Genomic DNA, 15665 nt, shown 5'->3' with positions numbered 1-15665 from the left:
TAAGCAGATAATAATGCTTTTAAAAGATACCAAATAGGAACAAAGGATACAACGTAGCTTACTTACTTAGTGCATAGGAAAACAATTTACTATGACGCCTTACAACTTTCCATTTGCGCATTAACTAGAAATATCGGTAAGTATATTAGCATAAGTAGTTCTTTGTAGGTAGGTTACGTATCTAACTAATTACCTTATTAGTGCCTTTTATGTTTTAAATTTTATGTAGGTAGCTCAGGTAGGTAGGTAGGTACTTCGTGTGATTGGAAAATTAACAAGTTTGGGCTCATTATTAGGTATACTATGTTTTGGAAATTGATCCTTCTCAGTGAGCGTAAAAGATTACTAGTTCGTTGTCAACGTTGGTAAATATCATTCGCTAAATAATTTTACAAAATTTCAATACGTTAAATCATTTATTGCCAGTAGGCTTGATACTGTATTTTTAATTAGCAGCGGATATTCGTAATTTAGCAGTGTTATTTTCGCATGATAACTGTGATCGGCGCAGGATCGGTCTTCGTGGAAATCCTTGGGGGAGGCCTTTGTCCAGCAGTGGACGTCTTTCGGCTGAAACGAACGAACTGTGATAACCATTCATATCTAAGGTTGATATGCTATAAACATAGGGTCCGTTGTATGCAAATCGATACAAGTAAATAATATTTGTGCTTACTACATAGGTAGGTACATTATAATACCTCACCACAGCAGAGCAGAACGCAATATCTATCTAAGCGAACAGATTAGAACTCTCACTACTTCTGTGGATCTAGAATTCGAATAGATTTGCTGACGAAATAACTGCCATAAATTCAAATCCCTGCCATCCCGAAAACTGCTCTACTTTCAACTTGTCTCCTTTTAAGACATAAGTACCTAAAGCTGTAATAAAAAGTAATACGTAGCAATCCGATCATAGGATATTAGGTAGCTACTTCAGGGTTGAATACTGCACTAGGACAAAGTAAACGTTGCATAAAATACTGTATACGGCAGCGGCTGTATAATAAATAAGTACCTACCTACGGCTCGCCGACCGCTGTTGACTGACAGTTGACTACCATTTTACCATCGGAGGCAACAGTCGGGTTCTGCATAATTACCTATACAAACTAATAACAAACATAAATATACGATTTGTATCAGCTATCCTACGCGGGAGGCGGGGTGAGAAAAGTGAAGGTGGACGAAGAACCGCAAGTTCGCAGACGACGAACCGTAAGCTCTCGGACGGCGAGTCGTAAGCCAGCTGACCACCCATGTAGCACGGTTCGTGAGCTTTGTCTCGAGGTAAGGCAATTACGTTATGATTCCGATAGTGTCCATTACAGTAGAGAGTTTTCATATTTGTCAAGGGGAGTGCTAGGTGCTAGCTAGCAGTGCTAGCCGTCTCTTCTTTCATTAAGCTTTCAATAGACACCATACAAAGAATAATGAACGGCTCAAGTTGACACCGTTACCACGGTAATAATATCATATAGTATTACCGTGCCGTTACGATCCCTTTTCGAGTTAATAAGTGTGCGTCGTTCTTTATTTCTTTATATGAGTGAATGAGTGATCAATTTGCTACTTGGCCAAAGCCGTTAAAAGTAAACGAAAAAGCCATTAAAAAAAACAAACTGTCAAGTGTCAAAAGTGTCAAAACATTTTTTGTGGTAGTAGATTGCTGAATGGTTGTTGAATATTTTTCACTTTGCTTTTCATGTTTACTTGCAAAAATAATTGTCTTTTCGATAAATTCGGACAGTAAAACGTCACATACGATATTCAAATAGTCAATTTTATGCATTTTCAAAATACAACTACAAATCAGAGTAAGTGATTTTTACAAAAATTACCTTGGTTCATAATAATTGAAAGTTTTAACTAGGTAAATCTTTTCTTTGAAGCTTTATGAAGAAATCCTTTAAAAATATATTTTTAAGACATTGTTTATACATACAGATTTGCTAGTGTCGATGTAAAGTAAGTTTATACATGAATTCCCTAAAGTAGATAAGATCTTCCCTAACCCTTTGTCTTGTGTAAAACGAGAGTACCTATCTGCAAAATGAACAGATTAATTTTCCTAATAAAAGCAGATATTTATTTGTAAATATTTTTTTCTATTTTGGTTGTAAAAACATAATTTGTGTTTTTAGTGTAAATATTTGTTAAATTCCCTTTTGTTTGTTTTAGAATCATGGAAAATCCTGAGTCTAGTGGTGACAATAGGCCAGGCCAATTGTCTCCGACGTCATGGTGCCATCCTGCAAATAGGTTCCATAGGTTCATAGCATTAATGTTAATGTGCTTCCTTTGTTTTGGTGAGTATGTGAAATGAATGTTCATGTAATTTAATATCTCCCATTGTTGTCCCCTCCTCATTGACTTTGAAAAGAAAGAGAAATTACTGATAAAATATGGTCTAAGCTCCATGAATCGAGACACAATAGATAATAATATAATCTATTGTTATGCACTATTTTGCGATCCCTTGGGGTTTGATGACTTAAGTAGATGCTTTGTTACACACTATGATAAATTAATGTATAGAGGATCATTACTTAAAACTTGCATTTGGTGTATAATATTGCATACATGTAATAATTATAATAATGCTTAATTTTTCAGGTTCCTATTTTTGTTATGACACTCCAGGCGCTCTTGCTGATAATTTCAAAGATGACTCACATTTAAACACATCTCAATTTGCATTACTATATTCGATATACTCGTGGCCTAATGTGATATTGTGTTTCATTGGTGGTTATCTTATTGATAGGTATGTAATTATCATAATATAGTACATGCTTTTATTTATTGTAATACAATGCCTGTTTACGTACATGTTTTTAAGGACACAACATAATCAATCTATTTAATTAACATATTTTATGCTGGATATGCACTCTGATTGTCTGTATACAATTTCATTAAATATTAGTAAAATAATATAGATCACCTACTAATATAGATGTCAATGTGCACTGCTAAGAAAATAATATTTAGTCTTGCATAAATAACTATTTAATACAAGATATTACATACTAATACCAATATCAATTACTCATAATAATAAACTAACCTTTGAAATAGGAATGAGGGCAACTGCAAGAGTGCTATCAATGCAATACATATTTACAAAAACATAAACACGACTCAGATATTATTCAGTAGATAGGTACTTTATCAATAACCTTTAGCCGCACACAATCTGATCTTTTATTTAAATGCCAATAATGACACTATGCTATGGCTTTGTATGAGAATTCATAGCTAGCAAGAGCCTCTTTATAAATAAATCCTGCACTTTATTGCTCTAATGTAGTATTGTGATATGAATACAAAATGTGGTTTTTGCATGAAATTCAACTTTAAACTTTTTTTTTCTTTAACATTACAGTAGAACCCGTTTATTACGACGACATATTTTTGATTTGGTTGGTTGATTTGTTGAGAAATAACGTAAAAACATACTTCTTTAGTACGACGTGATATCATCGGTCCCTTGAGCGTCGTTATAATCGGATTACTGTATTTACCTAATAAAAACTGTAATGTTAATTTTTTCTTTGTTTTAGATATTTTGGAGTCAGATTAGGAACTGTGATATACATGACGATTGTATTTGTGGGAGCAGTTGTTTTTGCTGTTGGTGCTTACATTAATGCCTTTTGGTTGATGATTCTTGGTAGATTTATATTTGGGTAAGAAAGATGTTAAAATGTATTAAATATAATACATTTTAGGGGGTTTTTGTATGTTAAACTCTTTTATAAAGATTGATCATCATATTATTTTATTTTCTTATTAACTGATTCTTTGGTTTACAGGATTGGTGGAGAATCGTTGCAAGTAGCTGTAAATAACTATGTAGTCCTTTGGTTTAAAGGAAAAGAATTAAACATGGTTTTTGGACTACAATTATCTTTTTCGAGATTTGGAAGTACAGTAAATTTTTGGGTCATGGAACCTGTGTACCGATGGGTGGGGAATTATTACGTAGGCTATGAACGCCTTGGAGTTGCATTATTTTTAGGTAATACTAACGATATATTAAAAATCTTTATTGAGTTAACTGCGCACTTCGCTAGAATGCAACTCTCCCTCCACTTACCCGCGTCCGCCCGTCCGTAGAAGTGACGTCACGGACCCAGGTGCGCAGTTAACTCGACCGGGTTGTACTTGGATATCCCCTTAAATTAGAAAATAGAAAGAAAATATTTTATTCATATAACATTAAAAGTATTAAACATTTTTTTGGCGAATTCCTCTATCCTCTTTTTTCTACATTTAATATGTATTGATATTTTCAGCTGCACTCACTTGCCTCTTCTCTTTAATATGCGGTTTGATTTTGGGCTGGATGGACTACAGAGCAGAAAAGATTTTGGGCCGTCAAGAAGAGGCTGAAAACAAGGAGCCATTCCAACTTAAAGATGTCCTTCACTTTAAATCTATTTTCTGGATGGTTTCTGTAATTTGTGTTGCATATTATCTGGCAATATTTCCTTTCATTGCTTTGGGAAAGTAAGTATTCAGCTGTCATTATCAGTGTAACTGGAATACGAACATGATAATTAACTTTAAAATATTATTTTCAGATTATTCTTTGAGCGAAAGTTTGACTTCATCCCACAAGATGCAAATAATGTGAACTCAATGGTGTATTTCCTCTCAGCGGCTCTAAGTCCGTTTTTCGGTATTCTTATTGACAAAACTGGAAGGAATGTTACATGGGTTATAGTGAGCATAGTGACCACAATTGGAGCACATTTCATGTTGGCGTTTACATTCTTCAATCCGTACATAGGAGTGGTAAGACGATACTAAAATTCAAAGCGAGTTTTATTTACATTGCCCGAAATAAAAAAAACTGACTAATTAGTTTTGTGTTTGCAGATCACATTAGGAATATCCTACTCTCTGTTGGCCAGTGGTTTGTGGCCGTTGGTAGCAATGATTGTACCAGAAAATCAATTGGGAACTGCTTATGGCATGTAAGTATTTCACGGATAAGTATATTACTGTCTTATCAGCGCCCTATAGTTCAGGCAGAGTAGAATAGTAGGTACCATTCTCACTTCCCGTAAATGGACAAATATTGATGAACTCATCGACCTGTCTATTTGGCCAAGTCTGTAGGTACAATCAATATCCTGAATTCCTGATGCTGATTCTCGTTTCCTATATTATTCTTGATCCAAGAGACTCATAATTTTAAATTACTTCCTTATATTTTATATCATTTGGTGATTTGAAAAACTTCATGGGAGAGTGATAAATGTATACTAATTAAGTTGTTTGTTTCTAGCTGCCAGGCAGTTCAAAATCTGGGATTAGCCACTGTGATCATTTTAGCTGGAATGATAGTTGATAAATATGGCTACCTCATGTTGGAAATGTTTTTCTTGGGATGTCTTTTTGGTAAGTTTTCAAAATTGAGTGCATAGTCAGTATAGTTTAGGTACACCAGTGACAAGGTGATAAAAATACATAACTTTTTTGCAGTTTCGTTGATTGCTGCTGTTATAATATACATAATGGATTCAACAAGTAATGGTGTACTCAATATGTCTCCAAGCATGCGAGACTCCTTGAAAACGTAAGTATCAAACTAATAAATTAGGTACTTGACGCTATTACGGAATAGTTAAAAATAAATACAAGGCACACTTAAAAAAAAAGGTTCATTCAAGCCTTCAAATCCGAGTTAGTTTATAATTTTTAGTTTAGTTTAAAAAAAAAGAATAAGTAAGTGCCAGTTACTAAAAAAACAGTTCGCAATTTGATGATGATATCATAATCCCCATTGTGATACAAAATGTATGGTAGTCGCATATTGATAAAACCCTATTAAAAACTACTCTATTTTTTTACTATGGCACGGTATCGACTCTGCATTGTTGATTACAGCATCGACTCTGCATTAATTGTTTTTACAGAAGTTTTATATTTTTAAGTGTAGGTATTAAGCTTACGAAATTTGCATTACAGGGACACGAATACCACGGAAGAAACTGCCAATTTATTGGATAACGAAGATAATGACGACCATGAAGAGACTGATTCGAGACCCAACGAGGAATTGCAGCAGTCAATTACACAGAGAGATGTAGCACAAGTACAATCTGATAGAATTCGTAGCAGATATCTGTCACAAATATTGCCAAATACTAATATTCCAGATAGACAGTAGCTAGTTTCAGATTTGAAGTAGTATTAGTAAATCCTGTAATAGTTTTAAGTATTTTTAGGTTTGACTTAATTAGACTAAAATAATGAATGCATGTCAATCATATATTTTTATTTGCTTAATCATATATTCATGTTTATTTTGTAGTTTTATACTTATTTTTTCTTATACATATCTATAAAACATTTAATTAATATCTTCTATTAGTTTAGATCAAGGCACTATGCATTTGTACAAATCATATTATTCAAATAAATATTTTATATCCTAAAAGTAATTTGTAGAATAGTAAATGATGGTGACTGAAAACGTTATTTTTTATACAATCTGCATTTCAATAACATACATAGAGACTAAAAACAACACATTATATTTTGACACAGTCTTGAACAATCTCGGACATGGAGGTGTTAAAGTGCATGTAAAGAGATTTTAATTTGACAAGTTGAATGAGAACCAACCAGTTTTTCCTAGTGACTAGTAGCTCATTTGGACACTCCTCTTCTTAACTATTAGAGCCTCATATTGATGGTATTTCTTCAGCGACAACTGCATTATGTAGATCGTACAGCTTTATGAATAAACGTTTTATAATTTGTGTAATTCACGATCATTGCCCAGTTACCGTCAATAACAATATTTTCATAAAATTTCTGACGACTACATGATCTCAAATAATTTAAAGAAAAATACATTTTAATGTGATTATGTGCTAGTGACTTATTAATCTTTAATACAAAATTATGTCATATTAAAAATAAAAGTGATATAAATGAAGTACAAATTTTTATTTACCTAATTGAAAATATAGACAATAATTTTGGAAACCAAACTACCAAGACCCTGTATGGTTGTCAGTCCTAATGTTATTTAAGATAAAATAGGTACCTAAGTAAGTACTTACTGTCTGATAACAATCGATGCACAGAGCACATATTAATAAATCTATGAATACAAATTTTCAGTACAAACATTTTTGCATTTTGTACCTAGTGGCACCGATAAACTGAAAACTATTCGCGTATAAATAGGATATTATATATACACAAAACACATTAAGTAACATTTCTCTTGAGAATAAATGCGTCGAAAGGTAGGTACATTGGAATGAGTATTTTCTATTACTTTAAATACATTTTAGCTAATTCTAACAGAGCAACCTGTTGGAAGGAAAATGTGATTAGATAAGTACCTACTATGTATTAAATTTCTAGCACCAAATGTTGTGTTTCTAGCTATACTAAAAAGGCTGAATTGTTATTAAGTAACACACTACGAAATGAGAATGAAACTAAGTAATAGATGGAAACACAACGATTGTTTTAGTGTCGTTTTATTCGAACTTTTCGCCATTAACCCATTCAATGCCATTACCTGGTAATAAGCTTTGTACAAAAGGTGAAATCCATGTAAAATACCATTTAGTGCCAAAAACCTCTACTAAATTTTCTTTCCATCCTTTATCATATTGATTATCTTTAGGATGTTTCATTTCGGGCACAATTCTGCCCTTTAAAATATTATTAAAATGAAAGATGAAAAGAAAACCTGTAAAACCCGCTACAATAACATTTATTACAACCAAAAAAACATATAAACTGTCCTTTCCAAAGTCAATAACAAAACTAGCAAGGGGAAATACAAATTTCACTAGAGCTAAACCATGGTTCCATGTTAAAAATTGTGCTAAAAACTGAACGTTAAAATAAAATGCATAAAGCATAGATACAAATATGTAAAATGTAAACATAATAAAGTATCTGTGATTGTAATAGCCCACGCAGCAAGCAAAAAATGTGCAATGATGATCTCTTTTCAATATACATATATTACAAATATTGCAATGCCACGCTCGTGGGGGGCGTCTACATTCACATGCTGCACATAAAGTCCAGTTGTTGTAACCATGGCTATCCAGAAACCGACCTTTAATAGTAGTATTAGTAAACATACCATACACAAGATTACCTACAATATTATGCAGTAAAAATGTGGCACACACTAAATGAAAAAAATAAGATGGTGACCACACATCACAAACGGCAGGCAAGACTATACACAACTCAAAATAAAAGAATAGCGGTATCAAAATAAAAACAATTAATAAATAAACTACATGCTCTACAAATCTTTTTACAACTTTGTTTTTTATTGATTCAGTTTTAATAATCATTGTAGGTGTAGTTTAAGTGTGTTCTCTTACTAAATGTTAAAAAAGATTACAGTTATCAGCCTTATGTATTGCAATTATTTAATGTGGTACCTGAAATATGACAAAAAGAGAAACTATAGTTATTATTTTTAAGCATGATTAAAATGATATGAAACTTTTTAATAATTTGTTTCACTTACCAAAGTTTTTCAATAAGAACACAAATCATGATCATTGTTTCAATGTGGGCTAATAATTGGTTTTTGCCATACTGTTTGAATATAATTAATTGGTAATTTTATTCGCAGGATTTAAGTACTTGTGTTGAATCAGTTCTATGGAAACCTTTATTGTATGGACTAAATGTAAAATAAATAAAACAGGTTTTCTAAACTACTTGATGCAAGCAGAGCAGATTTCTATGATACCTTCATTTAGTCATTGCAGGCAGTGAGAATTTGTTGAAGAGAGAATAAATTGGAAAAATATCACCAAAGATCTTACTGCCTTTGACGGCTTTGAAACAACATTAAACAACCAATAGAAATCGTTAACTGTAACGTGACGTAGGTGTCGGTTAACGCTTTGACCAATAGAAACGCTGATAAATGACATTAGTTTATAAAATTCGTAGGCACTAAATAGCTTGTAGCGCTGTGTCAAGACCATAAATATTTGTGTCAATGTCAAATGGTTGTCACTAATTGCCTTCAATTACTTATTTCTTACTTGTATTAGGCTAACTCAAACCAGAGACGTCCCTAATGTTACAGTCAGAAGTAGAGAATATGCTGTTCCATAAAAGTCCTTTATAAGAACATTCCCTATATTATTACATAATGGGGAAAATGACATTGGGAACTTTTTGCCCCACTTTTCGAAAAGTAGCGGACACAAACGAAACCTATCACAGACGATACATACTAATATCCAATGAATTTCCGTGCATTTTTTTTTCTCTCTTATATGGGAATATTGAGAAAATGAAGTTTTAATATTTTATTTTATTTTACATTTAGGTAACATTTTTGACGACCTCCGTGGCGGAGAGGCGCACACACCGGTTTTCAAGGTGTGCCGAGCCAATCCTGAGGTCCCGGGTTCGATTCCCGGCCGGGACAATATAGAAAACGATCTTTTCACATTGTCTCTGGTTTGGGTGTGTTGTGGTTCGTCGTTCCCGATTTTCATAACACAAATGCCTTAGCTACTTATTTTGGGTTGGAGTAATATATGAGATGTTGACTAATATTAATTTAAGTATTTATAATATTTTATTTATTTATATTATTTTATTTATATTTTTTATTTATTTATATTATTTTATTTACTTTTATTGGTTACTCTGCAATGCCAAACAACATAACATGTAAAAATATCAAATCATTTTAGACAAATATATTTTCAACTTAGACTCGTCATATCTCAGAATTCCCATATCTCACAACATAGCGCTTTAAGTGAATATACCTACAAGTATAAAGCTTTGAAATAAAATACGTTTCATTTTTGTCCGCCCTGGGGCATTTTCTCATATTAAAGTTCCCAATGTCCTTTCTAGTACACAAGTGGGATGAATAATGTTTGACCCATTTTAGGGATTTTTTAGTATCGGCACACCTCAAATCTGGAGTTACCAATGCATACATTGCCTACCTACTAGCCAACATTGTAGTATCCATGTACAGGCTCTAAGAACTTTTGGTTAACTATGTTTAGGTAACTTCCTTTGAAAATATTCAAAGCAAGTTCGATCTTAATGTTCTTTCGATTTTTAAGTTCTATCTATTTCAGCATCAGCTAATTAAATAGGTACACAAATTGATGATATCAAGTGATTAGTTAAATGGATTTTAAGGATTTCAAATAATACAACAAATAGTATTTTTATACAAATTATATTCTGGATAATTACATTTTCGGTTTATAAATACATAGTACGAAAATCTCAGGCCTACATTCAATAAATTAAACACAAAAATTTAACACTTTCCATTCATAAATACTCCTCTTTAGCTTCTGTCATGTATTAATGTATCCAATAAATCAAATTTTGAATAAACATATTCCTTACATTATCCACTAAATAGGTATTACACAGGTTTACTCTTCAACAATTAACAGCATTTAAATAACAGTTCTTATGATCCTTTTTAGTCACTATATATGCTCATATAGAACCACAAAACATTAATACAAGATGACGGAAATAATGAAAAGATCATAATTCATTTATAACTTATAAAATACTCAAAAATTACTTTGGGTAGAACTTCTTGCTGCTATCCTTAGCCATATCAATCAAAGTTTGAGCTGGCTTGAAGGGAGCTCCATAGAGGCCGTGGAACTCTTCCATCTTCTTAACTAACTTGTCAGCACCAAATTGGTCCACCCATCTATAAAAACAAATACAGTAATAAAGTAAGTGATTGGTATAAGTAAATAACACTATCTCCTGCTCGTGGTCGCCGCGTGAAATTCAGTTTATCACTTAGAACGACTCATACGAATTATCGTTGTAATTTGTCCAATTGACTCACTCAATTATCGTTATTATTCTGATATACATAAACAATCGCAGACCCAGCTTTTGTAGCCCGCGTAGCGACCATAGCTAGTAATAATATAAAGTTACATCAAAATCCATTCAGTAGTCATCTTCATACTTTCTTATTTTATTAGTAGGTTGACCAAATTTTGAAACTAGCTTGTAATCCAAAGATCAAGTGGAATAAAAAAAAACATGTAATGGAAATCATCACCTGAATGGTCCACCGCTGAACGGCGGGAAACCGAGCCCGAATACAGCTCCGACGTCTCCTTCCAAGGGGCTATGAAGGATTTTCTCTTCCAAGGACAACACTGCTTCGTTGACGAACCTAAAATAAGTCAAATGTTTGAACAAAGTCGCTTTTACGTGTGAGAATAGACTTTTTTTTATCAATTTCAAAAGGTAGAAAGATAGGAAATTTACCTGGACACCATTCTTAACTGCTGATCCTCAACCGTGTTGGCACCTCGGGGCTGCAAAGCATACTTTTCTTTCATGATTTGGATGGCTTCTTGGTTTACATCCCTGTTTTTGGTTCCCTTTTCGTAAACGTAGATTCCTTTGCCGGACTTTCTGCCCATGAATCCTGCTTTGACCATGTCTTGCATAATGTTCAAGTCACCACCGCCAAAACGATCACCAAATGCCTGAAATTAAATTAAAATATTACGTCTAGCCTGTCCTATACTAATTTATCATTGGAAAAATAAAGTACTTCTAAAGTCCGGTCGCCGAGCAGATAGAATTTCGTCCAATGACCCCAACCTACCCATCCTTATCACTCGCACGTAATTATATTGCTGTCGCGACTGTGCGACGAGCGGCCGCATTGAGTGTGCGAGCGCGACAGCAATACATTTATCTGCTCGGCGACCGGACTTTAGCTACAACAGACCTTGGAAAGATCGACGGAGATATGGGAGCCCACGTCGATACCAACTTCATCAGCAAGCGTCGCAGCGCCGACGGGGAAACCAAATTGTTTGGTCATGTTATCTAATTCTTTGGGATCCACTCCTTCCTGAAGTAACCTGTATAACAAAATTTTATTTGGAAGTAATGGACTTAGTTATTAAATTTTTAGCGTTTAGAGTCGCATCTCAAACTAATTTGAAAATTATAAATAACTTGAAAAAATCGAACTGCCTAAGGCGGGAATTGAACCCACGACCTTCCGCTTGCCGGGCGACTGCTCTTCCAACTGAGCTACTTAGACACTGGATGAACCCGTCGAAATTTTCAAGTGTAATACGCTGTTACAGCCAGCGTTTGTTTCATCAATGTTAAGTATACCTACCCTACATCTAACAGAAATATTGTTGCAAATATTTTACTGTCAGTTAAGATGAAACAAGTTAAGTTAAGTCGCCCGGCAAGCGGAAGGTCGTGGGTTCAATTCCCGCCTTAGGCAGTTCGATTTTTTCAAGTTATTTATAATTTTCAAAGTAATGGACTTGGTTGGATAAGTATGATTTTACTGTATGTTTCTCTAATAAAGTGTTCCCACAATATTTTTATTTTGTTGTTAATTAAAGACGATTCGAAATTTTAATATAAATGATTTTTGGTGATAAAATATCTATTCTTGATATACCTGACTGCTTCACTCAACATAGTGGACAAAATTCTCGTGGTGTAGAATCCAGGGCCATCACCAACCGTGATCACAACTTTGCCCTGCTTCAAGCCGACGGCGACGGCGGCCGCGGCCGTGTCGTCGCTGGTGCCAGGGTGCCGAATGATTTCCAGAAGCTGCATCTTGTCCACTGGTGAGAAATAGTGCATACCTGCAAAAAAGAAAAGTGGAAATTATTGTGTTAGGCAACCCTAATCGAGGCTGCCACATGCTGTTACACTGGATATAAGATTTTTTATTATTGTGTGATTGCTTGCAAAATCATTAATAAATAAAAATAACTTAAATAGCAAGTTTGCTTACCAATAACTTTCTCTGGTCGACTACTTCCAGCTGCAATTTTAGTGATTGGAATAGCACTAGTGTTTGTGGCAATAATACAATGTTTAGGCACAACAGCCTCAAGCTCTTTGATAACCTTGTGCTTGATGTTGATGTCTTCAAACACAGCTTCAATTACACAGTCTGTATTTTTGAACTTAGCATAATCTAAAGTTGGCAGTAAGTTTGATAAATACTTGTCTTTTGTAAGCCTGAAAAAGAATTGTAACATGTTATGTTTGCATAGAAAGTGATATTGATATAAATGTAAATGATTGTTGAGTTTGTATATGATACTTACGCGGATATTCTTTTCCTTTTAACGGCATTGGCGAGGCCAGTCTGGACCTGGCCTACACCCCTATAAAGTCCAGCATTGGTTGCATCCTTCATAACAACATGGTACCCTTTGTCAATGGATACTTGAACAATGCCAGCTCCCATCAAACCAGCACCAAGAACACCAATCTATTAAAAAAACAGTCAGTTTTACAGTTACAGTTAGTTTTAATCCTTGAACTTATTAAAAGGTTAAAAATTGCATAATTTTTGTCCAAAGTTGATCTTACTGTTTTCACATTGACTTGTGACTTTCCAAAACGATTCTTTTTGCATTCTGTTTGTCCTTTGAAAAGTCCCATTAATCCTTTGCTTTGTGGTGTCATAGCCAGTTCACCAAAGCCCTGGGCCTCTGCTTCATATCCGGCTGCAGGTCCTTTGTCAACACCTACTCTTACTACTTCAAGAATCTGTAAATGAACATAGTTTTAATAATACTTCTATATATTTTTAATTTCTTATGTGTTTTGACCAATGTATCAAAGTAATATAACTGACCTTCAATGGTGCTGGGTACAATCCACGTGAGGCCTTCATCACTTGTTCTTTGGCCTTGTTAAATATCATGTTTTTAATAAATTCCCATTGCATAACACTGGCAGTGATTTTTTCAACTAATCCTTTTTTAGATCTATCTACTTTCATAGCTCCTGATGCAATATCTTTAGCTACCTGAACAGCTACGTTTTCTAGGTACTGGGCAGTGTTAACTTCAGGTTGACCTAAGCCTAAAAGTTTCACAATTGCAACAATTAGGTGTAAAGAAAATTAATTAACATAAAATAATAAAAAAGATTACAGATATAATTTATTTTAGAAATATACCTGGGCCCAATGGAGACACTAACAGATCAACAATTCCAAGTTTTTTCGCTTTATCTGCTTTAACAGTTTTACCAGTAAGTGCTAAGTCCAAGGTTGTTGGTATGGATGTAAGAACTGGCATCCTGAGACAAGAAAAAACATTATAATTAAAAAAAAACATACGGGTCGAATTGAGAACCTCCTCCTTTTTTGAAGTCGGTTGAAAAATACTGTATAGACTTCAGAGTGATACTAGTGTCATGTCAATGTTTAAACAGAGCAGTTCTAAAATAAACAAATGAATATGTTTATCAATATAAGTTGTTGTTGTTTTGGTTAAGATTCAAAGATTGTGTACCTTTGTGTGCCTCCACCACCAGGTAATAGACCTAACATGACTTCTGGTAATCCAAATCCAGTCTTTGAATCTTTTACTGCAATACGGTAGCGGCATGCTAGAGCTGTTTCCAAGCCGCCACCAAGGCAGGAACCTTGGATTGCTGCTACATATGGCTTTTTGGATGCTTCAATCCTTCTAAATATTTCGTGGCCTGAAAGATATAATAATGTAACAGCATTATTTAACAATAGGAATAATCAAAATGTTATTATTGCAGTAAAACATACCCCGTTTCGATACAGCTACAACTTCTTCTTTACTTTTAAGGTTTTCAAGCATAGAGATATCAGCACCAGCAATGAAGCAACCTGGTTTGCCTGATATTAAAACAACAGCTTCAATGGAAGGATTTGAATCAACTTCGCTTATAATTTCATTAACTTCTTGCATTACAGCTTCATTGAGAGAGTTGACCTGCATTAAAATTATTAAACAAGTTTATTATACTTGTGAAATCACAGACGTTGGTTTGTAGACGACTTATTGTGGAAAACTCACCTTCTTGTCAGGGCTGTCCAAAGTCACAACATACACTCCATTAACTATCTTGCGTTTCGTGTGAACTGCATTTGATGCAGCTGCGTATGTTCTACTATGTAAACCTAGATGGTAAACACAAAACATTACTAAAAACGTCCATAGATGCAACAAAATCAATCCAAAAAAGTTACTTCATGAGTGCGGTACATCAAAAGTTAGTGAATCGTACGTAAAACTTACCAGTTAGAAACTGCACATCTTTACGGTTTTTAAGAAGCTTCAATGCACCCAATATCTTAGAATTAGCCATGTTTAATAGATTATGCTAAACACATAAAAAATAACGACTAAAAAGGAATTTTATTGAGTAATTTTGGACCCAGACTTTGAACCTAAACTTTCGTCGTGGATGGAAGGTGTCGGAGGGGGTGCGAGGGGATAGCGGAGAGACGTGCCGATGGGAATGAAGAGTGAATGATGAATGAACGAAAGATGAATGAGGTACGTAATGACAGTTGTTTTTTTTTCTGCCAAGGAATAAAATTAAACAGCATTTGGTATTTTTGTAGTTTATTACGATGTTTCATGGATCGATGGATTATTCGATTCCGAGCCATTTGAATGTAGTCGGATGAAAAGCACTGCTTTTCAAATTAAATTTCCTTTAAAATCTGTAAAAAAAACTAATCTGCTTTTTTTTAAAAGATTGTAAGCATATTTTAGCCATTGAAGCCCTACAAAATACCCACTAATTAGCCTATTTAGACTAAGTTTACCTACAATTTGTTTAAAATAAAT

General features: G+C 34.0%; 3 protein-coding genes across 3 annotated transcripts; 1 reads left to right on the top strand and 2 right to left on the bottom strand.

The window, feature by feature from the left end:
* Positions 1-1653: 1653 nt before the first annotated feature.
* On the top strand, positions 1654-6533 carry LOC114354513 (major facilitator superfamily domain-containing protein 1). The gene is made up of 11 exons (XM_028306929.1): positions 1654-1820; positions 2185-2312; positions 2620-2770; positions 3570-3695; positions 3822-4027; positions 4305-4518; positions 4593-4806; positions 4891-4988; positions 5303-5415; positions 5500-5593; positions 5986-6533. The coding sequence occupies exons 2-11, from the start codon at positions 2189-2191 to the stop codon at positions 6185-6187; spliced, it is 1542 nt and encodes a 513-aa protein (XP_028162730.1). The 5' UTR covers positions 1654-1820; positions 2185-2188; the 3' UTR covers positions 6188-6533.
* Positions 6519-8839, bottom strand: LOC114354514 (probable palmitoyltransferase ZDHHC24). Its single transcript, XM_028306930.1, has 2 exons — positions 8537-8839; positions 6519-8447 (listed from the first exon to the last, which is right to left on the bottom strand). The coding sequence occupies exon 2, from the start codon at positions 8355-8357 to the stop codon at positions 7518-7520; it is 840 nt and encodes a 279-aa protein (XP_028162731.1). The 5' UTR covers positions 8358-8447; positions 8537-8839; the 3' UTR covers positions 6519-7517.
* A 1426-nt stretch (positions 8840-10265) lies between these two features.
* On the bottom strand, positions 10266-15331 carry Mtpalpha (monolysocardiolipin acyltransferase Mtpalpha). The gene is made up of 14 exons (XM_028306923.1): positions 15108-15331; positions 14886-14989; positions 14615-14801; positions 14346-14538; positions 14009-14130; positions 13682-13911; positions 13414-13593; positions 13146-13312; positions 12827-13056; positions 12482-12674; positions 11783-11918; positions 11311-11534; positions 11099-11215; positions 10266-10732 (listed from the first exon to the last, which is right to left on the bottom strand). Exons 1-14 carry the CDS (start codon positions 15175-15177, stop codon positions 10594-10596), a joined length of 2292 nt encoding a protein of 763 aa, XP_028162724.1. The 5' UTR covers positions 15178-15331; the 3' UTR covers positions 10266-10593.
* Positions 15332-15665: the final 334 nt, after the last annotated feature.

The sequence above is a fragment of the Ostrinia furnacalis genome, unplaced genomic scaffold (assembly GCF_004193835.3).
Source record: "Ostrinia furnacalis isolate ACB-3 unplaced genomic scaffold, ASM419383v2 OfSCF2054, whole genome shotgun sequence".
Taxonomy (NCBI): Eukaryota; Metazoa; Arthropoda; class Insecta; order Lepidoptera; family Crambidae; genus Ostrinia; species Ostrinia furnacalis.
The sequence above is the reverse complement of the archived record's forward strand: the minus strand, read 5'-3'. Positions and strand labels throughout refer to the sequence as shown.